At 37.7% G+C, this 26,470-nt stretch overlaps 1 protein-coding gene across 1 annotated transcript in view; it reads left to right on the top strand.

Annotated features, from left to right (window-relative positions):
• The window catches only part of LOC117402349 (ATPase family AAA domain-containing protein 2B-like), a 107,900-nt gene that overhangs the window by 14,126 nt on the left and 67,304 nt on the right, over positions 1-26,470 (top strand). Inside the window, exons 7-21 of the mRNA XM_034921161.2 lie at positions 278-403; positions 1,256-1,331; positions 1,757-1,858; positions 2,746-2,857; positions 3,391-3,506; positions 4,100-4,274; positions 5,773-5,861; positions 6,121-6,280; positions 6,671-6,761; positions 9,636-9,947; positions 10,814-10,964; positions 13,010-13,196; positions 17,276-17,461; positions 19,208-19,343; positions 26,099-26,295. Of these exons, the coding sequence (XP_034777052.2) occupies positions 278-403; positions 1,256-1,331; positions 1,757-1,858; positions 2,746-2,857; positions 3,391-3,506; positions 4,100-4,274; positions 5,773-5,861; positions 6,121-6,280; positions 6,671-6,761; positions 9,636-9,947; positions 10,814-10,964; positions 13,010-13,196; positions 17,276-17,461; positions 19,208-19,343; positions 26,099-26,295 (2,216 nt within the window). The remainder of the gene's footprint in view (positions 1-277; positions 404-1,255; positions 1,332-1,756; positions 1,859-2,745; positions 2,858-3,390; positions 3,507-4,099; positions 4,275-5,772; positions 5,862-6,120; positions 6,281-6,670; positions 6,762-9,635; positions 9,948-10,813; positions 10,965-13,009; positions 13,197-17,275; positions 17,462-19,207; positions 19,344-26,098; positions 26,296-26,470) is intronic.

Here is a 26,470-nt window from a genome sequence, read left to right as displayed (position 1 = left end):
ACTAATATGCTGATGGGAGAATATGCCGAAGCACACTGTAACCCTATTTGTATCTAATTCTCCTGGAGCCCTATTGGGACATGCCATTTTCATTAGTCAGGCATATAAATAAGTCCCTTGGGATCAACCATATCAGAATTGGCTGTCTGACTGACATTGTGTGTCCCACAGGGATTTCATTTTGAGACAACGCGACTTCAGATTTGCTGTGTGCCTCTCATTTTTATCGACCGTTGGATTAAATGGTTTGTGAATGTGGCTGTGTTGGTTTTTACAGAGTCTCATGATGAGGAGGAAGACGATGAAGAAGGCGATGAAGCGGAAGAGGCTGAAGAGGAGAATGACCGACCCTACAATCTGAGACAGCGCAAGACTGTGCAGAGATACCAAGCACCACCCATAGGTAGGAATCCCATAGGAGAACGAACACAGCCTCACCCTGGATATGTGAGCCTGTAAATTATTTAAAAATAAAAAAATGAACATCATTTTTAGGTTGTTTATTTAACATCATGTAATCGAAGAAACTACAAAATTGTATCTCAAAAGTCTACCGGAAGCCATAACAGTACATTATTTCATGTTAGATTTAGAAATGTCACCTTTTTCATTTTTTGTTAGTTTTTCATGAAGTATATGGAAAACTACAAAGCAGTATGTAATTCAATATGTTAATGTAACATTATTCAGCAGGTTTCATTTGTTATTTCTATAGGGTGATGCACAACTTTTGTCCAGAGCAGCACACATCAATATAAGACCATTTTACAGCCGTAGCAAGGGTGTGTGATACAGATATACTTTTATTTGGCAGCAGTGTGGAGTAGTGGTTAGGGCTCTGGACTCTTGACCGGAGGGTCGTGGGTTCAATCCCAGGTGGGGGACACTGCTGCTGTACCCTTGAGCAAGGTACTTTACCTAGATTGCTCCAGTAAAAACCCAACTGTATAAATGGGTAGTTGTAAGTAAAAATAATGTGATATCTTGCAACAATTGTAAGTCGCCCTGGATAAGGGCGTCTGCTAAGAAATAAATAATAATAAATAATAATAATAATAATGATAATAATAATTTGCAGTTAAATGAAGTCAATACATTCTGTTCTTATTGTGTTTTACAAAAGATAATAGCAAACTTGTAAGTGGGTTAGGGTTAGGTGTTATTGAATGATTTACTTTAAGGCATTTTTATTTTTCAAAAACTGTGGCAACATTAGTAAATACTAAACTTTTTATACATGGTTTTTATTTCACAGAGCCGGCCAGTCGGAAACAGAGACAGAACACTTTGTTTGATACCCACAGATCTCCTGCAAGAAGAAGCCATATACGGTATGGGACTGCCATCTGTTGCAGATGATCGATTCTCTTAATCTGCTTTAGTGATTTAGTAAGGACATCCATCGCAAAATAAAACATGGCGTCTAGGCCTGTTGAAATAAAATCTTATCTGCATTAATTCAATCTGTTAATGAAATAATGTTGAGAAATATAAACCTGACCTTTTTTAGATGCAGAACGATGGCTCAAACAGTAAATACAAATGCTACAGTACTTTAACCCCTGATTTTATCAAATAAATTGGCTGCGCTGCTGGTTCTCGGCATTGTATACCATACCTTGAAAAATGATTTGTACTTTTTTATTGATCACCTATGTATCTGCCTCGTGTATGTGTTTTCTCTTCATTGGTGTTTTGTAAACAGTGACTCTATCCAATGCCTGAGGTAACGTTTGATTTTGTATCGTTGGAGCAGGGTAAAGAAGCATGCTATTCACAGCAGCGACACAACGTCCTCGTCGGATGAAGAGCGCTTTGAGATAAGGAAATCCAAAAGCATGACAAGAGCACGCAACAGGTAAAGGGGGTTTTAGTGGGGCAGAAAGCTGTGATTGTAATAAGTTAAGATATACTTTTGCAGGATTTCCACCCTGTGATTGTTTTGGATAACAAAGGATAAATCTTTTGATGAAACTTCACGTTGATATTTGTTGTAAGAAGAAATTTGACCTGCAGTTAATGAACCATGGTGGTTTACATTTTTGCTGTACTGACACTAGATCCAAAATAGGAAATAAGTATGTACTGTATCAGTGACTTAACAGATATGATTGACTGGGCTCGTTAATCATTTCTGCACAATTACCAATATGCAATGCTGAAGAGTTGTCTATATAGTTAGCAATACAACCATGTAAAATGTAAAAACAAAAGTAAAACCGTAAGGAACTGAGCCAAGTAGACAAACATTTTGGCTAAGTAATGTAGTGTTTTTATTTATTTCATTTATTTATTTTTGGTGGTGGTTGGGGATTATGTCATGCTGATAGGAATTGGTCAAAATAGTTGTCTGCTTCACCTAAATTCTTTGAAAAGTACAGTACATTTTTTGTAATGCAACTTTATAATGATTCATATCACTTTTGTACTGTACAAGGTATATCAGAACAGTTTTACCTTGGTTATTCCTTGTAGTTTTACAGGGACTTGTACCCACTGTACTTTTTCTGTTTCTATCAGTTCTGGATGGAGGAATCAACACCTCCATCCCAGCGACAGGTCAACACCCCCCTGTCCCCTCATGCCAGTGCATTTAAGGTCCAGAAGCTCTGTATCGTTAACATCAGTCTTAAGTATCCTGGAGAGGCATGGACTAGTGGTACTGTACTAGGGTGAAAAGGGCTGGCACACTCCACTGACCCATTTTTAATAATTCATTCATATATGTTTCTATTTGCTGAACAGGTGCCTCCCTATGAACTTGAGACCAGAACACTTGGCAAGTGGGGTCCTGCGAGATCGGGTGAAAGTAGGGGCCAGTTTAGCTGATGTAGATCCTATGAGTGTGGACTCCTCAGTAAGTTTGTACAAAATGCTTTAACTGAATATCTGATAGAATGTTAAAACAGTACCTGTATTTATGAAGTGCCTATCATGTACGTGAAGTCCCAAAGTGCTGGCTTTCATAATTCACATAGGTAGGATTTCAGCTAAAAGGGCCACTGGACATAGTAAATCTGCAGAATGAGCAGAGTGCTGGTGGGTTTGTTTGGCTTTGAAAACTAATATAGAATGGAAGATGGCATTGGCACTTTGATTATTTTAATGAATCATCTAAGTTGTTATCCCTGAAGAAACCAGTAATTAGTCTGAACTTCTGTTACAGTGATGCTGCTGTATAGCATTCTTATCATGTTAGTTTTCTGCAGGCTATTGTGAGATTTCTCATGTTTATATATTTCTGAATCTTGTTGCCTTTGGGTTTAAATATTGTTATCCATACCTTCTAATAAAATCTTTCACTTGAACAAAGAAACCCTAGATTATGATTGTGAAGATGTGGTTCTTCTCATGACCCGTGGTTGATTGTCTCTCCCTTGGTTTTACTAGGTTCGGTTTGACAGTGTCGGAGGCCTGGCCCATCATATTCAAGCACTGAAGGAGATGGTGGTTTTTCCTCTGCTGTATCCTGAAGTATTTGAGAGGTTTAAGATTCAGCCTCCAAGGTTGGTCTAGCTAGAATATCCTCTTGAAGGTGGAGTGTCATCGCCCCACCCCCCTCCCCTCTTTGGTTTCTCTTCTCAATGTTGTACCCAGTGGTGCCTCCTTGTCTAGTCTACATTATAAGACACCTTAGCCTTCGCAGCCTTATTAGACAGACTCCAGTTTTTCTTTTGTTGGTAGCACTCTGCGTCACCCGCTCAAACTGTTACACAAAATACATATATATTAAATACCTACCTACCTCCCTCCCTCTTCAGAACTTGGCAGCCCTTTTGTATTTGTTGTCTTTGGATGATTATGTGATTGATTGATGATCAATATAAACTAGTGTGGTTTTAAAATTAGTGTAAGTGGATGCTTGCTGTAAAAGTAATATGGTGCTCTGTCACCTTTTAATATACACACCTCCTTTTTATATTCCTACAAATGTACAATTTAGACCTGAATGAGTGCAATTCAGGAAAACAGAAATCTAGTTGGCGAGGTGGCGTGCAGGGGCAAATTCTTTTGTATTTTTTGTTTTTCTCTTTTTCTTAGAGAGGAGACAATGCGAACAATTAGCCCAATGTTTTTCTTGTTTTCTTACTCCCTCCAGAGGCTGTTTGTTCTACGGCCCTCCTGGCACAGGGAAGACGTTGGTTGCTCGAGCCCTCGCCAACGAGTGCAGTCAGGGGGACCGGAAGGTGGCATTCTTTATGAGAAAAGGAGCCGACTGTTTAAGCAAATGGGTGGGCGAATCGGAACGACAGCTCAGGCTTCTGTTTGATCAGGTTTGTATTTCTAGTACAGCCACGTTGGAAGATTTAGGAATGCTGTTTCCTGGCTACCAATATTGCATGATCAGATATACAAGACACTGAGGTCTTTTAAAAATGTCACTATAATGCAACTGCCTCCTATTTATTTATTTATTTATTTATTTATTTATTTATTTTTAAATATCTGTAATACATGTCTAGTTCTGTGGGTAAAATGTCCAGGTCTTTGACCCAGCCATGTATTGTATATTTTATTTCTTTGCATCAATATAAAGCATGACAATAATCATATTACAGTAGTCTCTGGCTAAGAGAACACCCCTCGGGAAGCAAGCAAAGTGTTCTTATAGCCGAAGTGTTCTCTAAGACGGAGTTAGCCACCAGACACTATGAGTCAATAAATAAATAAATAAATAAATAAATAAATAAATAAATAAATAAATATGTATTACTTTTCATAACGCATGTACATCGACAGATGAAATGAACTGAATACGTAAAAGCAAAGCAATAGGCAAGTGTATGTTAATAAATTATAATAATCAAGTAACCGATAAACTAACGTTAATAAATCTAAAGCAAAACAACACGGTAAAAAAACTGTCAAACTAAATTAACACAGCACCCGTACACACCTTACAAAATGCAGAAGCAATATACATGCATATTATTTTATAGAATGGTGAAGCAACTCACCAGAATGGGAAACTCTAAATTGCTTGGTGACTTGTGTCTGATTTTCAGGTTTTTTTCAAGAGCTCGAACAATTTCCAACTCTGTGTAGCAAGAGAAACAGCAGCGCATTTTGCTGTTTGTTTACATGCCTTTGTGTTGCACTCGTGGAAATCAGAATACAAAACAATTCAATCATATGACGGCGGTTCTGGAAAGATTTAATAAACCAATCAGTGTGCTTCAAGACACTCTCGTGATGACAAGTTTCTTTTTTACAAAACAGTACGGTATACATTGTGAACGAGTCGCTAACGTTGCCAAGAAGGTGTTCTTTTAAGCGAAGTTCCTGTACCTTTAGCCGGAGCATTTGCAGTGGAAAGAATATGTTGCACCACAAGGGTGTTTCCTTAGGCAAAGTGTTTTCTTAGGAGGAGTTCCTATATGCGGAGACTACTGTGCTATTATTTTTATTTAACCAAATTATCTTTAATTCTTATACTAAAGTAATTCATCATTAGATTTTATAGGATGTTTTCTAACCGAACGATAACTTATTTTCTCTACCACTTTTTTATGTAACTAAGAATGTACTGAACAGTAAGGTTTGACACTAGTAACGGCAGGAGAAGTATTATGTTCTTTGTTCCAGAATGATTAACTTGATCCTATTAAAGCAATTTGGTTGTGTTATACATGGATTGGAAAGGCCCTTGTTAAAGACTGGAATTGCTCACTGTAAGATAAAGGTCAATGTCACAGCTGTTTACTTCCACAACCTGGTCCACCTATCTGATGCATGCAGTCTCTGAAAAGTGTTTCCTTGGTCTCATTGCAGGCTTATTTAATGCGTCCATCTATTATCTTTTTTGATGAAATTGATGGGTTGGCACCTGTTCGATCCAGCAGACAAGATCAAATTCACAGGTAATTAATTCATTTTAACGTTCTGCATCTGGTTGTGAACCATGTTTCCCATCTATTAGTTTTACATGCGGTAGGTCTTGTTTAAAATAACAATAGTCTAATTCTCTGTGTTAGCCATGGATTGCCAAAACATTAGCCAAATGTGTCATCTTTTTGATTTAACCAGACAAATTGGCAGTTTTGTTTTCATTTGAAAACTGTGTGTCTCTTCCGTGAATGTGAAGCCCATAACTATCCTGGAACTTTTTTTGTTTTTTAGCTCCATTGTTTCAACACTGCTAGCTCTGATGGATGGCCTGGATAACAGAGGGGAAATAGTTATAATTGGTGCTACAAACAGACTTGATTCTATTGACCCTGCACTCAGGAGACCCGGGCGCTTCGACAGAGAGTTTCTTTTCAACTTGCCTGATAAAAAGGTAGAGCCACAGGCTGCCACAGCATCATTTGCTCTGTGAAGAGGATAGTGTTCTCTTATCTTGTGTATTTCAAAGTTATTTGATAGCAGGGTTAGAATTGCACTATTCACTTTTATTTTGTTCTATTAACGAATCACCGTGGGTAACCTGCTTTTCTCAAGTTAAAAGAAACAAAAGTGTCATTTGCTTAGTTTACTTTCAGTAGGATGTCAATACCCCCCCCCCCCCCCCCCATTAAACTGGTAGAAAATATTCACATTTCAGTAACACTTCTCCATTATAGCATTCTTAAGTAATTCAGATAATAACTTCAAGTTTAAAATGGTTTGAGAAGAAAAAGAAAAAAGGATGCCGTGAAATAATGCATTTCTCCCACCTGTTTACTTTCAGGCCCGAAAGCACGTTTTACAAATTCATACCAGGGACTGGAACCCTAAATTAGCTGATGCCTTCCTGGTGGAGCTGGCTGAAAAATGTGTTGGTAAGGTTCAGGCGTGCTACATCCATAACCTCACATGCTCATTCATAAGAACATTAATACTAAACCAAGTTTATTTAACAAATCTTTCGACATACTGCCTTTGTCAGAGTTTATAAACTGTTAGTTTGTTTACCTAAATGTGGTTTATAGCAATGCACTAAAATAGTTACCTAATCAAAAGTGTATAAAGCGTGCGCTGGGATGAGGGTAGTGTTCCGCGGTAAATCATAACAAAATCATACAATACCTAATATCAGGGTAAAATCAAAATATCGAAGTGTCGCAATTTTTCGATACCGTGCTTTTTTTTTTTTGAGCTTATCAAACAAAACAATGTAATTGTGTGCTTTAAAAACAATATGAACTAAACTTACTCATTTCCGCCTAGCGGAAGTGACCAACTACCCTGTGCGCTCTGGGAAAATTAAATGACTGCAGCAGTCATGGCGAAGGCGGACAGTCACAATGTTGAAAGCATTTTAAATGCCACCAATGTATTGAAACATCTTTCAGATCGCCAACCCAATCTCTTTACCAAAGTTTACTTTTTTCTTTTACTCTAGTTTCTTCTGTTCTTTTAGTTTTATATAAGTGAATCCCAGTGCTTACTACTTATAAAAAAAGGCACAGCAATGATAACAAATAAAACAGGAATGCGCTAGAAGCTGATCAAAAGGGAGGTTATTGATGCTTGTTTATTTAGTCATTACAGCGCATTTGCTGAAACTGCAAAAATATAATTTTTTGTCATTAAAACTCTACCGCATGTCAAATGTTAGCAATGTTTTTATATTTTTTGGATTTTCTGTTAATCTGTATTTTATGTGCATGTAATGTGATAGCTGTGAAACTCCTCTGTTTTTAATTGTATGCATGAGTGGTGGAAAGACCAGAATGAATACAGACCTCATTGCCAGCATATCAGTTTCCCTACAGATTAGAGATGTGTGAACCGGTTCCTTTTAAAACCAAGTACCTGGTTCCTGCTTTGGAACCTGCGAACCGGATACAAATATCCAGATCTGGTTCCAGTGAGTACAATTATGTTTTTAATAAAACTGATTATTAAAATACATAAAACCATTAAAATGATAAAATACATTTCTGTCAAATACACTGGATAACTATAATTGACACGTTCACAGTTAGAAAAAAACCTGAAAAAACACGCACTTAACTAGACTATATATTTGAGTTTTTGTTGCCCTTGTTTTGGACTACTGACTGATCGCGGCTGTGATGAGTTTAGTTTTGACTTACATTTTTTTGCTCTGTGATTTGTGGTCTTTGTAATGTTTTTTTATGCTAACAGGACTAGTGCTTGTTTATGTATACGAGATGCCACCCAATCTATTTGCAAGATTTAACAACCAGACGAGCATGATGGGCCGAATGGCCCTCTCTCGGTAGTAAAATGTCTTATGTTCTTATTTAGGGTGCACTGGGTCGTTGTTTTGACTGAGACGTTTGGCTCGAATACGCTTAAACAGAATTCTGTTCTAATAGCATGTAAGAGGAAGGCATTTACATTAGTGACTTTTTCACTATTGAATTGCGTATGTTAGCAGCACTTTTAGTAAAGCAGTTCTTTGTCAGAAATATGTTTTTTTTTTTTTTATATCCGGTATAAACTAATTTTATAAAATTAATTAATTAGTGGTGAGATATCTAACACTTTCAGAATATCTAACACCTATAAATATGTGAAATGAGCACATAATGTTTAAAATTAAGGAATATTACGTTTGTGTGTATTCCCTAATGTAACACATTACTATGTTAATTTAAAGAATATGTATTTTACAGTGTACATAAATCAGTCAGGTTAACCTAGTTTAGCATTATACTCTGTTTACTTGTTTTACTTTCTAAAAGATTTGAACAGTATAGATTCATGGAGGTGTTATGTTGTGTGTGACTTTTTAAGAACATAAGAAATGTTACAAACAAGAGGAGGTCCATTTGGCCCATCTTGCTCATTTGGTTGTTTATTCATCAAGCCATTTCTTGAAGTAACTGTGTTTCATTTTTTCATTCCTTGCTCACATTTTTAGAACACTTCTAAGATACCCCTGTATATCTGGCCTAGTTTGCTTCAAGGAAAGTATTTCTGCATTGCGTTTATATATATATATATATATATATATATATATATATATATATATATATATATATATATATATATATATATATATAAAGAATTAAGAGATTCCTTGTAATTGGAGTATTTGAAGCTGGTCGAAACACCACAGTTCTCTTTTTATATGTAAGAAATGCGGCAGCCATTTAACATATAAGATCCAAAGTATCGTGATAGTGTCGAATATCATGATACTTTGCATGGTATTGTATCGATGCTCCCTAAATGAGGTATTGCAGAACAGATGAGGTTGTGGGCTGTGTACGCTTGCTGTGTACACTTGCTGTATTTGCTGATCATTTTTGATCACCTCTTAATGATGGAGATTGATTTGCAAATTCCGATCTTAATAATTTTACGTAAAAAAACGTATGTTTTAGCTGTCTTTTACTTTTTAAATAAAAGCAGTATTTTTCTGGCAAAACTTACGTAAAAATATGATAATGTTAGACACAGCAGCACTTGTACTGAAGAACTTTGCTGTATGGAAGTAACATAGCACCCTGGTCATGGACCCAGAGAACTTCTGGGTTTCCTCTCTGAAAGTGTTACTTTAAAACACATGTCTTAATTCTGCAGTTGGTTTCAGTGCTTTCATCCAAATAGAGTAATGGTGGCGCAACGCAGCATGACACACAGGTATTTCGACATTTTCCTGGAAATATTGCATATTTAGCATGATTATTTTAATTTTATTTGTAATTTTTTCTTTTTGTTTTAACATCTATTTCCAGGCTACTGTGGAGCTGACATCAAAGCACTTTGCACTGAGGCTGCCTTGGTTGCCCTTCGCCGGCGCTATCCCCAAATTTACGCCAGTAGTCAGAAGTTGCAGCTTGACGTCTCCTCTATCGTTCTCGGTCCGCAGGATTTTTACTATGCCATGAGGAGCATTGTGCCTGCGTCGCAGCGGGCCATGGTGCCCCCGGGGAAAGCACTCTCCTCTGTCATCAGGCCTCTGCTGCAGAGCACCTTCAGTGGAATCCTGGCCACTTTGCACAAGGTGTTCCCCCACGCAGAGCTCTCACTGGGCGACAAGAAAGAAGGTCATTGCTCTTAACTTTCCGTCTGCTTTGGCAATGTGCAATTGTGTTGTTGCCGTCTCATGCTAGGAGGATGTACAATGAAATGTGACAGCAGTGTGACGTATTCTTTCAACGTTTTTAATTGGATGAAATTAATTGGATGAAAAAATGTAGCAAAGTTATACTGGGATGGAAATAAGATTCCTGTCTGCTTAGCAGTTTTACCCATTTACAGGTTTCACTACGAGCTTGACTAGCCACAGTGTATAGGTAACAGGCTCAGGTGTGTCTTATTAAACATGGTAAAACCTGGAAGATCAAACTGCTATGCAATGGGAGTCTTATTTCCATCCCTGTGATAACTTTGTATTACTGTTTTAGAAATTTTAAAACCCAACTTTAAATAACAAGTGCCCTGCAGTTTTTTTTTTTTTCAGACTTCAGTTAATAAATTACATGTCCTGAAATATACAGTACATTTGTTTTCTTTTCTTGATGTCTGTTTTGTATAGATATGTAGTATTAGTGAATACTTTCTTCAATAAACTAATGGAGTCAAAAGATTTTTTTTGGACACTAATGTTAGGTTGAGACTGTAAAAGCTGACTTCATTGAATGTAATTCTGCCATGAACTAGCAACATCGATTTGAGCTTGTTCAAATTGTATAATTTGGTGTTAACTATGAACGAGCTTGCAATTTAGAGTAGTGAATGCATTCAGTCTGTGTTTCCAGTAGCCACATTTTTTTAGGAATGCTGTATATAACAATTTGTACATTTTATTGATTTGTTTATTTTTGCTTCCTCACTTTCTTTTAGCTATACTGCACTTTTCGCCATACAAACTAACACTGTATTTTCAAACTATTTTCCTCTCCCAATACAGATATTATCAGCGAGCTCTTGGAAGATGACATTTACATCGATGATGACAATGATGGTGCTCCCTCTATTTTTGATGCTCATTCGCACTCCGGCTCTCCAAAGAAACAACAGCCTTCAGCAACTGCACATAAACCCTTCCTTCATTTCACAATGTGAGTATCGGTTCGAATGCAGTCCCAGCAGTGTTCCTGCTGCTCCACACAGACAGAGGGTGATGCAAGCTTGATTACAATGGCAGTAACAAAACGTCCTCTGCGATTTTTGTGCCTTCTAGGATATATTCCTTAGGACTACTTAGAGCTTGCAGTAAACATTTTACAACTTGCATCACCCTTGACAACTGGCAAAAACGAACAGCGTTCTGTAAAATGCAGGTTTAGAGATACCAGGGTTCTCCCTAGAAATTCTGTACAGCTGGGTGGGACAGCATTATAGCCGGGAGCACTTTTAACAGAAAAATAGAATTGCCTTACCTTAAATATATAAAGACAAAGATTTTAATTAGAAATGGAATAATCCACCGTAATTCGTACACAGGCTATATCCCCTGATCCTTTGCGATATGTTGTGGGTTTCTGGCAGAGCTTGGACATCATACCACCCAATTCCTTGCTGTAAAAAAAACCAAAAAACAAACATTTCCATTGTTTCCCCACATAACATCATATCTTCCAATTCGCTCTCTACAAGTTGCTCTTTGTTGACTATATCTGGCTGCGCTTTTTCATTTTTTACATTCTTTTTCTTTTTCATCATCCGTTTCGGTTTGGTAATTTCCACATTCATTTTCACTATTTTTGCTTTGAAAATAATCGGTTATTTTTTTTTAGCAGTCATTAACGTTCCAGCTGACTAAATGCTTTAACGGAAAACCCACCCCTTCAACTCTCTGATTTGGATAAATGTAGTGTCAAGACGTAACACAGCAACACAACTGTCATGTGGTTCAGAGCTTTTTATTTATTTTTTTTACCCGCATGCAAGTGATCTAGTCTGCTACCAGCGCAAGCAATCCTTATCGTTTTATAAAGGCACAGTAGCACCTGGAAGACGGGCAGCTCTTAGTTTTCTGCAATTAACAAAAAGCTACATTCGCCGATAAACAATAAAAATCAGTGCTAATCCGCAATTAAAATAAAAGGCTAAAATTGAGACCCCCCAAAGTGACATTATAAGAGACACAAACCGTACTATTGAATAGCAGTTAACACAAACTGTTTATTGGTACGCTTTTAAATTCTAAGGAAGTTACAAGCTCACCAGTGCCATCAATCATTAAAGTAAAATGTTAAGTTTGTTTATATTAAATATTACAAATACTTCTGTGTAGTAATAAAAAATAGTATTCATATTTGTTTATCTCTGAGTTAGGCTTTGTCATCTGGATGGCTATTGCCAAACTCATTTTTTAGGGGTGATTTTTATCGTTTTTGGCATCTTTTAAACAGCTTGTTCAGTGGTAACAACGCACTGGATACTGAGGTAAACGGCAGTAACGTTTTAACATAAATGTGACAGTGCGCCTCGTTCAACCTTGACCTCTACAACGGAAACAGTTGATGATTATATAATAAGTGTATTGATTTGGTTATCAAACAAACAATAAAAGCCTTGCATGTTTGTGTATTAACTAAAAATTCTCTGCCAGCATAGAAAATCCGTGTTTTTCTGCGTTATTCCGCAGCAAACAGATTCCCAGGATCCCTGGTTATTGTTATATACAAACAAAGCCCCAAGTCAAATTCAGGTAAAACGATTTTAGCTTATCATGGCTGGGCAATGTCATCTAGATTTGGAGCACAGTTCTAATTATTCATATAAATATTATTTCTAAATCTATTCCTTTACCTGTTCTTGAGAGAACTGTTCAATTTAATAACCCAGTGGTGCCATCTTGTAGACATATATTATGAAATGCCCTTTCAGAAGAATCCAAACTCAAATAAACAGTTCTATAAAATACGTATTGTTACAGACCTGTTTTTTAAACAGCGTTTAACTATTTAGACTCAACCTGCTCAAAACACAGAGATACTGAATGCAAGAAATACTTGACTGTTACTCATTTTATCTGTAATAATAAAAATAGAAATAGAAAAAAAAATAACATAATAAATGTTCCAGATAGTTTGCTGAGACGTGAGCAGGAAAGAGTATGTGTCTTACTGTGCCCCAGTAATTTCTCTTTCTCCTGTAGGTCAGCCTATCGCCAGCCAACTTCCTACCGACCTCGTCTGCTTGTGGCTGGAGACAGGGGCTCCGGTCAGAGCACGCACCTCGCTCCAGCCATCCTGCACAGCCTGGAGAAGTTCTCCATGCACAGACTAGATTTACCCACACTGTACTCTGTCAGTGCCAAAACCCCGGAGGAGTCCTGTGCACAGGTGAGCACAAAGCTTTGCATCGCTCCCCCCAAACCTGAATTTCTTACTCACCTTTTATTGCGCATCGGTGCGAGATAAAGGTGTTTTTTTTCTTTTTTTTTTTTTTTTTAACAAGCATTGGGATTATATTTGTTTTTGCAACAAAACATCATTAAATCAACCAATTCGGATATTTTTCTGATGCGCAAACTCAGATCTCCAAGGTGGTGGCATTTGTGGCATCCGTGTAAAAGTCAAATGCTGCCTCCACTCTCTCCTGCTGTTTTTCACATTTCAGATGTAAGTATGTGAGAAACAGAATTCACAGTGGACTATGGGGTGATGTCATTCGTATCCTCCCTTGTCCATGTAGCTCATTACAGATTCTTAATCTTCATGGGGAGCGTAAGTCTAGTATGATTTGTGTATGAATAAGGTTCTTATATAATAGAGGATCAGGCAAGTATACCTCAAAGGATTTTTGTAACATTATACCTGAAGACATAAAACAGTATTTGTGGGTGTAGGTAATTCAGTTAATACATTACATTACATAGGTACTAGAACAAGTGGTATGATGTGTGCATGCTTCATTTATTTAATGGTTTGTAGAGAACAGCATGAGGCTTGGCACACAATCTTTCTAGTGGTAGAAAAGTAGCTGCTGATGTTCAAGTATAACAGCCCAGTCTACGAACAACAGAATCCTAAGATACTGTGATATTCACTGTGATGTTCAAGTATAACAGCCCAGTCTACGAACAACAGAATCCTAAGATACTGTGATATTCACTGTGATGTTCAAGTATAACAGCCCAGTCTACGAACAACAGAATCCTAAGATACTGTGATATTCACTGTGATGTTCAAGTATAACAGCCCAGTCTACAAACAACAGAATCCTAAGATACTGTGATATTCACTGTGATATGCAAGTATAACAGCCCAGTCTACAAACAACAGAATCCTAAGATACTGTGATATTCACTGTGATATGCAAGTATAACAGCCCAGTCTACAAACAACAGAATCCTAAGATACTGTGATATTCACTGTGATGTGCAAGTATAACAGCCCAGTCTACAAACAACAGAATCCTAAGATACTGTGATATTCACTGTGATGTGCAAGTATAACAGCCCAGTCTACAAACAACAGAATCCTAAGATACTGTGATATTCACTGTGATGTTCAAGTATAACAGCCCAGTCTACGAACAACAGAATCCTAAGATACTGTGATATTCTGTAGCTCAGAAGCTGCCTTTTCTAAAAGGGCTCATAAACCATTGTTTTTATTTTATTTAAAAAATGTAAACACAGGATAAAGAAACCACATAATTTAGATGTAAGGTGCATGCATTTTTTTCATGGTAAGTATTTCACAATTAGAATGACTAGATGATTTTTAATTATTAAAAGTAGAAAAAAAAATCTGTATTTCAAACAAATGTGAACAGATTTGTCCCAGCACTGTATTTGTGCAGTAACTTTAATCTCTTTGTGAATCGTAGTTGCAGTTTGCTGTGAGAAGAACATAAGATTTGAAATTACTTTTGTACATGGTTCCCAGTTCTAACATTAATTATGTAAGTGGCTTTACATGCATTTTGGCTGCTCACATTAAGTCTGTAAATTACTTTTTATCAATGTTACATGACTGTCTGAAAGTATTTGTGAAAATCTTAATAAAAATATATTCAATCTTCATGAATATTAGATAATTACATTTTAAAGCTGTTCTTAAATAAAGTTCACATGTAAAGAAAATGAGCGAGTACATTTCTAGTAAACATTACTTGAATGCGGTTACATTAAAAAATAATGCTACAGGCTGGTATTGGGAGTGTAATGCCTTTTAATTTACACACCTACAGTAAAATTCTAAAACTGCATAAAGAAACCTTGCTCATTTTGCTTTCCTTCTGCAGTATGCTCAGTGGCTTGGATTTAGATTTACTTCAAAACTTTCCTTTTTTTTTCTGTCAGAAAATAAATTCAATGCATCTGAAATAAACAACTAATTATTTAAAGCTTTTCTCTCTCATTAGTAGGGGTCTACTTAAATTGCGGTAAATTTAGGTATTTTTCACGGGTAGGTTGCGGAATAAAATTAGGATTTCGTGGACTTGCATCCAATATCCAGGGCAATATATGCAGCATGTTCACTGTCATGTTATTTGTCCCATCCAATAAATTATTTTATTAGTACCGAGTCAAAACAAGGAAAACCTGCCTATTTGGGTCTAAAATTCTAACTGCGTTTAAAAAGTAAGCAGCAGGTTGTTTGAAGCGAGGTGTCTGTGCTAGATCGTACCTGTAGTACTGATTTAACTTGCCCACTGGAATACTTTTTGTCTCGGCTGACTTTCCAGTTTGGTTTCTGAAACCTGTTTATTTTACGTTCTGTTCAGCAGGGTAGCCTTTTGTTTAATGTGTGATTCTGAAGCTAAACAGCAATTGATCGTATTTTCTCCAAAGAAACATTAAGATATGCAAAACAATTACCTGCATATGCATGTACAGCTTCTTTGGGAAATATCTTGACACGATCAATCACCGAAATATACTTTGCTTTTTTTGCTTTGTCGTCCATTTCTACTATTTTACCTCCAATGCTGAAATTAGATTTTAGCAACCTAAGTCAAAACAATGCAGCACTGACTTTGTCCCACCCACTACTGCACAGTACAGGTCACAGAAAAGCAGTACAGACGCACTGATAGGCTGATTAAAACTTCGTTGTCATTTGAATAGTAAACAATTGTATTTTATTCAGATCGCCATTGAACTTGGTCAGTGTCTGATTATTGGGGCCAATCTGTGGTATACTGTAGTGGTGCCCATGTTAAATCTGTAACCCCATTAATTCAAATAGGATTTTGGATGTAATGTGCAACTCTGTTTCAGACAAAGGCTGTTGCAACACCTTTATAGAAAACCACCAGCAGATCATTGAAATATTAATCGCACATTTTCCAGAGCTGTATATTCAGAATTGCCTTTGTTTGTTTCTGTCTTAAACTTCAGAAAAGTAAAAAAAATAAAAATAAATAAAAGCTTAATCTCCAGAACTGCAGAAGAGCACACTGAAATAAAAGGGTCTGTCTGCTGTCTCTGGCACCCTGCTTGGCTTGACTTGAGCAAGCCTGCTATGGTCTGCTGACTGCAGAAAGATGGCAGTATTGATTTTTGCTTCAGCTTTTAATTTATTCTGCTGCACTCAGTAATGTTATAAAATACCAAAGTGGCCTGATGAACATTACTCTGACTTTAACATGCAAGATGAAAATGTGCATGCCGTAATGATTGCATGTTACGAGTATCATGTACACATTAACTCAGTTGGGCATATGGTAGGATTGTACGATTACAGACTGGCTTTAACAACATTTAAAGGGGCTTTAACATACCAAACTGCTTCCTGATTCTCAAAAAAACAAATATCAAGTTTGAATATGAGGAATAAACAAAACAAAAATAACTGCCAACCCTGCCTTAAATTTTGAATAACATGTTAAAGGTTATAATTAAGTTAGCTCGTCGGTAATACTGTAACTCAACAGAAGGATAAAAACTGGATAAAAATGTATATGAAGGTCTGTGTATTTGTACTAGATTAATAACCAATTTGTGCTCTGGTGAGTTAGTTACCAGTAACCTTAAAATAAGTTTTAAAATGTAGGTGGCACTGTTTCATTACTTCTGTCAATCGTGTTAGGTGTTCTTATTATTATTTATTATTTATTATTTATTATTTCTGTTGTAGATTATCTTTCCTGCTAGGTACCTTTTGTTTTGTTCCCTTTTTGGTATGTGCAGTTTAAACAAACACTTCTCTGTGCCATAGAAATCCCTCTTGTAACATGAAAGACAAAAATGAAATGTTTTTGTCATGTTTCCTTGTAGAATCAAAATTGGATTATTTTACGTGAATCTTAAATTTAGCAGAACGCCTTTGTACTGCATTGATTTTAGTAGGCCAGAATTGACCACCAGGACCAGGTGCAATCCATTACCACTACTAGTTCAGCATTACTATTTTGATTACTGCATTTTACCCCATTTATATCAAACAATGTGGTGTTTTCTGTACACCAGGTGTTCCGCGAGGCGCGGAGGACCGTCCCGAGCGTGGTCTACATGCCCCAGATTAGCGAGTGGTGGGAGGCCATCAGTGACACGGTGAGAACGACGTTCCTGACCTTGCTTCAGGACATCCCATCCTTCTCGCCAGTCCTGATTCTGGCTACCTCGGAAATCGCTTACAGGGAGCTGTCGGAGGAGGTAACGCTTGCTTAAATGTCTGCATACTTTTTCTTCACTTCAAAGGGTTTCAATTCTCCATAATAGAGTTGAATTATAAGTATCGGCGTAGCAGTAAAAAAAAACAAAAAAAAACAGAAACAACGAAACCTCATTTACATACATAGCCAGAAGTTTCCTGCTTTATTCCCCGGCTGCTTCATAGGGTTCCTCCAACCCTGCTGTCTGGTAGCACCACCCACTGAGAGGCTTGGGACTCCAGTTGCTTTCGGCTCGCCCACTGTCGCTGCCTGTCAGTGCCAGCTCCTTGATCACCAGTGAGCTCTGGGATGACTAGACAATCACACTTTTTCCTGCCCTGAAGTGCTTTAAGAAATAGCAAAGCAATTAATTTTGCTTGCTATTAGGTGCAAATGGGGAAAAAAAAAAAATCAGTACCTTGTAAAGTCTTTGAAGTACAGGGAACTGAAGTGATAATTTGGTCTTAAATATCTCTTACCTATGGGTCTATAGTAACTTAAACTTTTTTTTAGCTACTTTTATGCATGAGCTTTGTTATTACTGCTGTGTGCTCTGGGGTACCAGAAAACAGATTCTACCTTGAAACTTGCCAGCACTTTGTAACTCTATGAGACAATTATGCATGCTCCTACTTCTACTGTACCTGCAAGTTTTAATAAATGTCATATGTTCTGAGGATTATTTTATTCCACTAGTAACGTGGTACAGCAAGCTCCTGTAAAGCAGACATTTTTCATCATGGATTTAGACATATGATAACCATTTGGGGGGAAAAATAAAGCATACAAGTGTGAAACACTTTTAAAAAAACAAATTTCCATATGTGGACTTTGTAATTTAATTCAATGCCAGCAGCACGCTGTGTGTGCACAGGGGATCCATAAGGAATATGATAGTGTCTGTATCCGAATGAGACGAGCTTGTGCCATGATGTGATCCCAGTTCAGAGAGTTGCTTGCGGGTACCTAGAGCAATGAGGGATTAGTGACAGTACACTCGGGAACTGTGACAAATGTCAGTCATGCAGGCAGTTATTAATATTAACATTAAAATAAACCAAGACATACATGTAGACATACATTATTGGGATAACTGACAACTGAAAAAAATGTTGAGGGAATGAAAATTTAAGACCTGCATTTGAACTGTAAACCGCCTGCATGGGGACTGTATTTCTGAATAATGTTCAACTGTAAATGTCTAAATGGGCATTTTCCTGGTGCAACATAATCCAACTATGTATAAAACACTCAGTAGTAGTTTATGTAGAAACACGGGGGGAAAAAAATACTTTTAAAGTCTTTATCAATTCTCTTCAAGATAATCTCACAGCCACCTGCACAGTTGGTATACAGGGAGTTGTACTGCAGAATGGTAATGGTAAAATGCTGGTATAGCATGATTACAGAAAAAAAAATGCATATAGTATGATACTGTTTGAGGATTTTCTTTTTCTTGTTAGGGTCTGAATTGATATGATTTGATTCATCGGAAATATTAGAAGTTTGAATTAGAAGAGTGTCACTTAGTACATTGGCCATTTCTTTTATAATCGACTCTGTCACAATTTGCAATGTGGCGCAGCGCTAAGTGTTCAAGCTAGGTTAGGTTGTCCTTCCGATACTACAGTCTGCTGTATGTAGAAAAGTATGGTGGGTCAAACCATATTTTTTTTGTAACAGTCATGATAATAAAAAATAACTGCAAAAGATTCAATTTTGAGATTCCAACGATCTTTATGGGCAGGTGAAATGCATCTTCAGGAAGAGGTATGGCGAAGTAGTCAGTCTGAAGAGACCAAGCGAGGATGACAGAAGAAGCTTCTTTGAAGACTTGATTGTTGTACAAGCAGCCAGACCTCCAGTACAAAGGAAAAAAGCAGGTATGAAAAAAGTCACGCAAGCGCACACCTACTACAGCGTATGATAAATAGAGGCGTTTACATTAATCATATCATTGATGCTAACAAGTCCGCCAATGTTCAGAAACTGTTGGAAACGTTTGAGTATTTGAACGGAGACCTGTTATTTGTTTGTGTAGTTTAGTGCCAAACATTAATATATCTACAGGCTTTCAGAACTGGAGGAATATAACTCTGTTTTGCATTTTTTGTTAACTGTCCTGTGTGCACGCTAGGTGTTGTGTGGGCAACACAATTCCTATGAACTATTTAAAACAAGAGCAAGTGTTTCTTATTTTTCCGCCTCCCAGAAACAAGGACCTGTCGGTTCTTTGGTGATGTGAGGTGTAACAAGATGTACCTAGCAAACCAAATTAAAATTGGATACCTTTTCTATATATATGTAAAAATACTATTGTGACTGCCTAAAATGTTCCCTGTTATCGAAATAAGCTACCGTGAATCACAAAAGGTTCTATAGTTTATTTTAATAGGCTTATTCTCTCCAGCATATTTTTTGTATTTTTTTCCATTGAACTCTGCTAAGTTTACTCGGTCTGTGTATATACAGACGTGCTCAAATTTGTTGGTACCCCTCCACAAAAAACAAAGAATGCACAATTTTCTCTGAAATAACTTGAAACTGACAAAAGTAATTGGCATCCACCATTGTTTATTCCATATTTAATAGAAATCAGACTTTGCTTTTGATTTTTTATTCAACATAATATTGTAAATAATAAAACAAATGAAAATGACATGGACAAAAATGATGGGACCGCTAACCTAATATTTTGTTGCACAGCCTTTAGAGGCAATCACTGCAATCAAACGTTTTCTGTAGCTCTCAATGAGACTTCTGCACCTGTTAACAGGTAGTTTGGCCCACTCTTCCTGAGCAAACTGCTCCAGCTGTCTCAGGTTTGATGGGTGCCTTCTCCAGACTGCAAGTTTCAGCACTTTCCATAGATGTTCGATAGGATTCAGATCAGGACTCGTAGAAGGCCACTTCAGAATAGTCCAATGTTTTGTTCTTATCCATTCTTGGGTGCTTTTAGCTGTGTGTTTTGGGTCATTATCCTGTTTGAGGACCCATGACCTGTGACTGAGACAGAGCTTTCTGACACTGGGCAGTACGTTTCGCTCCAGAATGCCTTGATAGTCTTGAGATTTCATTGTGCCCTGCACAGATTCAAGGCACCCTGTGCCAGGCGCAGCAAAGCAGCACCAAAACATAACTGAGCCTCCTCCATGTTTCACTGTAGGTATGGTGTTCTTTTCTTTGAAAGCTTCATTTTTTCGTCTGTGAACATAGAGCTGATGTGACTTGCCAAAAAGCTCCAGTTTTGACACTTCTGTCCAAAGGACATTCTCCCAGAAGGATTGTGGCTTGTCAATATGCATTTTAGCAAATTCCAGTCTGGCTTTTTTATGTTTTTCTGTCAAAAGTGGAGTCCTCCTGGGTCTTCTTCCATGGAGCCCACTTTCGCTCAAAAAGCGACGGATGGTGCGATAAGAAACTGATGTACCTTCACCTTGGAGTTCAGCTTGTATCTCTTTGGCAGTTGTTATCCTTGGTTCTTTTTCTACCATTCGCACTATCCTTTTGTTCAATCTGGGGTCGATTTTCCTCTTGCGGCCGCACCCAGGGAGGTTGGCTACAGTTCCATGGACCTTAAACTTCTTAATAATATTTGCAACTGTTGTCACAGGAACATCAAGCTGCTTGGAGATGGTCTTGTAGCCTTTACCTTTACCATGCTTGCCTGTTATTTTCTTTCTGATCTCCTCAGACAACTCTCTCCTTTGCTTTCTCTGGTCCATGTTCAGTGTGGTGCACACAATGATACCAAACAGCACAGTGACTACTTTTCTCCATTTAAATAGGCTGAATGACTGATTACAAGATTGGAGACATGTGTGATACTAATTAAAGAAACAAATTAGTTTGAAATATCACTATAATCCAATTATTTATTATCTTTTCTAAGGGGTACCAACAAATGTGTCCAGGCCATTTTAGAATATATTTGTAGAATAAGCAATAATTCATCTCTTTTCACAGCTTCTTTGCTTTATTCTATGACATACCAAAGGCATGCAAGTATACATGATAAAATAGCTTTGAATTTCATCACTTTTCAGGAGGAATGAAGCATTATTTCAACGAGCTGTAAGGCTACCAACAAATTTGAGCACGTCTGTATGTACCAGTCTCTTTGTCTAAACCCTGCCAGGAAGCTTTATTAGTACAAAGTAACTATAAATTGCTTCCCTGCTGCTGCACTAACCTTGAATCCACACTTGAATTTGTTCATGCTGTAGATATCAAAATATATATATTCTTTTGTGATATACTACTCTAAAACCTCATACAAAAGCTAACAGTGGGATGTATGCAGACATACTTGGCAAATACACCAGGACAGTGGGATATACATTGCCTTGAAATCCTGAACAAATATTATTTAAAGAATTGAACTGAAATAATCTTGTACCTTGGGACAAAGCAGGGTGCTGCGTCAGCGTGCTGGCTGCAAAAAGAACAAGGTAAGGTTTTCTTTTCCTTAGTGAATATCTCTAAAGCAAAAAAGGTTTGCTTCAATGTTGGCTGCTAACCATGTTCATTGATGTCAAATAGAGCCAGCTTGCCTGTTTTACAGATATTTGAAGAATACATTTTCTGTTTGTCCCACTCGTTTGCAATTTTTCAAGTTCCAACATCTTTTTTTTTTTTTTAAGCTGTTGCAAAACTTTAAAATGGTTGCCATACAGAACCATGTGTTGGTGATATTGTTATCCTGTTTGAGTGCCCAGTATATTGAAACAAAAACATGAGTTCTCTACTGAAGAGAAACAAATTGTATGACAGTACAATTGAAAATAATTAACTGCATGGACCATTTGAATGTAAATGTACATTGTGCTGCACAGAAGGCAAAATACCATACAGTTAGTTTCCTGGAGGGTCTCATGGGTGTCTGAGCAAGTGATAGCAGTAGCCCAAAACCGTACACTGTACTATTACATGTGGGTTTGCTTGTTTTGTTATAAAAATGAATCTGCGTTTAGTGATTTAAAAGGGTACTTTCGAATTTGGCTGTAGAATACAGTGCATTTACACTGCCAGTACAACTCTGGCCTGAGCTGCCTTAGAACTGTTTGAATTAAACAATTCTTATCAATATGGCCACACATTTACACTTGTGCTGGGCTTTAACTCCTGTTGGCACACACATTGCCTGTGAACTAAAGTGTCTCCATGGTGACCTCATTGCACACAGGATGAAAAGTTAAAAAGTCATAAATACTGGCACACTTAATATGGATATATTTGATGAAGAAAGCTTTGTAGATTTTAAGAGATGTGTTTTTTTGGTTTTTTTGGTTTTTTTTTGTAACAGCCATGTTCAATCAACAACTAGGCAACAGTGAACAAGGGGTGTTTCTTTATATTATGTAATTAAGGTGTACCTTTATCTTAAGTTTGTCATGCATTGTTATTGAACTATTCTGTACATTTTTACCCCTTTTGTGGTCCATTTATTCAGCGCCTGTTAGGCGCGTCAGGTCTAATTTATTTCCACGCGAGCTGTTTATTTTACACACACTGTTTAAAAGCAATTTTATTCACAGTAAAACAGGTTTAAAAGGCACTGCATATTAAAAGAAGACTCAGTACTGCATCTCCAGCCCTGCCCCACTCCTTGTTTGCTTTATTTATCACATATCTCTTCATAGTAGTGCATACTGATAAATCATCTTTTGATCACTCGATTTTATCACCAAACTCCTCAATAATGCTTTCCAAGTTATTATTTTATTACATCTCAAAAAGCTTGGCAAATGTCAGCGATTTTCTTTGAGCGTTGGATGCGGAAGCAGCTATCTCATTTGTTTATGTCCGTGTTATGTCTGTGGTGAAGGGACTATGCTTATTGCTTCTATCGGCTTCTCTCGGCCATTGAAAGCTTTTCTCAGCTTTTTCCGGAGAAAAAACGACTAGGGTCCTGTGTATGACGCCTTGTTGATGATGTCCGACATCGGACTGGAAAGGAAAAATTGTAATGTTGGACCTGGTCCGACATAGGACCGCAAAGGGTTAAAGTAAACATATATGAAATTAATATATATTGTGGCACATGAGCTAAACAGTATCATTTTGTTAGTTCTTCAATTTCACAACTATCGGACACTTTTTTTTGTGCTTGTACTTGTAGCCTCTTATTAGTGGTTGCCAAAATAATTGAATAAACACAGTCTGATCTCTCTGGTCTCATGTCTAGAGCAATTCTTAACTGTGCTCACCCTTGGCGTCGGCTGAGTGTTTATGCACCCTGTTAAGAAGATGGCTGTGTGCCACTCACTGGAGTCTGGTTCATGACGTGCCTTTGCATGAGCTGAATCATGCACTAAAATGGCTGTCAGCCTGCCTTTCGAGTAGGTTGCATTTAGGACGCCTCAAACTAGGACGACTGGGTTTACACCAGGGGTGGCCAGAATTGGCCCTTCCACTTTTTCCAACCCTGTTCTAAATTGTTTAATTGAACCAATCTAATCCCCATCCTGACCCTGAAGTTGTTAATTATATAATTGGAGCTGTTAAACCTGGAGTGGAATGGTCCTCCAGGACTGTGATTGGACACCCCTGGTTTATACCAAGTAAAAAAAAAAAAAAAAATGCTGCCGAAAAGTGGCAAACTTAAACGGGGTAAGAAAAATAGGAGTCCACTTGAAAGGCAGTGTGGTGCCTAAAATGTGTTTACAATTGTTTTTAAATTATTTAATTTCTCAAATGTAATGAGCCTGATATGATAGATTACGCATCTATGTTATTTGCTTCTTTTAGTTTTTTTTTTTTAATGGAGATTATTCAAAGCAGTAGCAGGGTTAACTTGGAGCATTTGCCTTGGGGGCGATCTGAAGGTGTGCTACTCAGCAGCAGATTCATCATCCTTGCTACTGATGGAGAACTGTAACAGCAAACTATCCACCAAACAAAGTCATAATAAAAAAATACACTGATTTCTGTTGCTTTGTCAACTGTAGAATCTCACAGAGGATGAATGGAACAAAATGATGCTAACATGCTTCTGATTAGCGCAACTGGTGCAGCTGGGTCTTGGTAAGAGAGGTTTTATCTGGAATGACCGTGCTTCAGAGGTGTGAAGTGCTGTAATATAATCCTATAGAGGGTAAATAAATTAACAATTAAACTTAACTGTAATTGTAACAGTAGTTTTGGTTTGCAATTACTGTAAATGCCTATGAAAACGTATTAGAAGGTTTTTGTGTAAAGTGATTACAGTAATCCATTATGTATCCGACTGCGGTGGGACCAGAGTAAAGGCGGATATGTAAAAAGTCGGATGAATGAATCCTGTTTTAAATACCATTATACACAGCTGGAACAATTACTATATTCACACAATTGTTTTAAGATTCGGCTGTTATTACAGAGCTCCCCCAAATCCCTTGTTTAAAAAGATACAGGGTATTAATGCTTGTGACAGAGTATCCGTCTGCCATGTGGGTGCGTGCATTCGCTGCTGAGTGACAGGCAGGAGATCGAGACGGAGGCTGAAGTTGATACGCCCCACAGGCAAACCAGTATTTATTTACGTATCAGAAATCAGGTGCTGACAATCCAGCTGATCAGGCTAATTTACCATTCAGAGTGAAACAAGTGAAGAAACAGCTGCTTAGATTTGAGGTGATTGCTGCTTTTATTAGAACAGCGATACACAAATCCAAGCAGCTGTTTTTTCATTTGTTTTACTTGGAATGCTAAATTAGCCCAGTCAACACCAGTGACTCTCACCTGATTGTCAGCTCCTGATTTCTGGGGGAGCTCAATCTGAATACAGTTGGCGCTGCTTTATCGGGATGCCTCGGGAGAAGTAAAAATATCCTGAATAAGCGGCTGTCCCAATTAAACGAGAGGCATTTGAAACTAAAGGAACCACGTTTTTTTTATTTCTACAGGAAATGAAAAAGAATGAAGTCACTTATTCTTATCTTATCGCAAGGCGAGGCACCTGCGATGTTGACACGCCAACTTTTTTTGCTACAGCAGCCAGAGAAACCACAAGAGACTCCTGATTTACGCAAATCATGCGTAATCACTTACTCGCTGCACTGCACTACGTGAACCTCTTGCTCTGAAAAGCGATCTCCGTTCATCTTGAAAATCCTGTATCCCAGTTAAACAAAGTGACGTCCCAATTAAACAACATAAATAGCATTGGGGAGAACCGTCTCCCAGAGTTGTTTCCCATTTAAGCAGAAATCCCGATTTTTATCAGTATCTCGATTAGGAGGCGCCGACTGTAATTGGTTGGTGTGAATATGGGGATACATGGAGGCACCAGTCTGTTTATATGTGACACTTGAGCTAAGTTTTAATATGCAAGTTCATAACTGGCTTCGTACCATTTTTCGTACATTTTTATTACTTGGTACAAAACTACAGCACCTTGTTTGTTCATGTCAGTCTGCACCTATCAAAGTCCCCTGTGATTTAGGAGCTGCACTGTGACCCCCAACGTCCATTACTGAACCTGCTCCATAGTTAGACCTTGTAAAATTAAGGGTAGGAAAGAACATTTTTAGAACCTATAGTTGCTGCATCTTCTATTGATATTGAATGTGTTTTTATTTAAACTTAAGCTGCAGAAATGAGCCCAGGGTGCTGTGCCCCCCACATCCTCAGCGATTTGTGTACCTTGTTTGTGCAGCCCTTCTTTCCCTGGAGGTGCTTGCTCCTGCTGTGCCCCCCCCTCCCCGCCAGCTCTCCGAGGAGGAACAGAAGAGGCTGGAGGACCAGGAGGAGACCACACTGAGGGAACTGCGGCTCTTTCTCAGGGACGTGACCAAACGGCTGGCCAACGACAAGCGCTTTAACATCTTTGCCAAACCTGTGGATGTTGAGGAGGTACACAAGGCACTTACAACTGGAGTATATTAACATTTGTTTTAGTATTTAGGTTAGATGCTTATTTCACACAACTACTTTACTAAAGCGACCATTTATTTTTTGTGCAGTTTATTTTGAATGGTAAAATAAGTGCTTATTTTGTGTGTGTGTGTGTTTGTGTGCTTATTTTGTG

This window comes from Acipenser ruthenus, chromosome 5 (genome assembly GCF_902713425.1).
Source record: "Acipenser ruthenus chromosome 5, fAciRut3.2 maternal haplotype, whole genome shotgun sequence".
In the NCBI taxonomy this organism is placed as follows: Eukaryota; Metazoa; Chordata; class Actinopteri; order Acipenseriformes; family Acipenseridae; genus Acipenser; species Acipenser ruthenus.
Note: the sequence above shows the minus strand (reverse complement) of the source record. Positions and strands in the feature narration are given on the sequence as shown.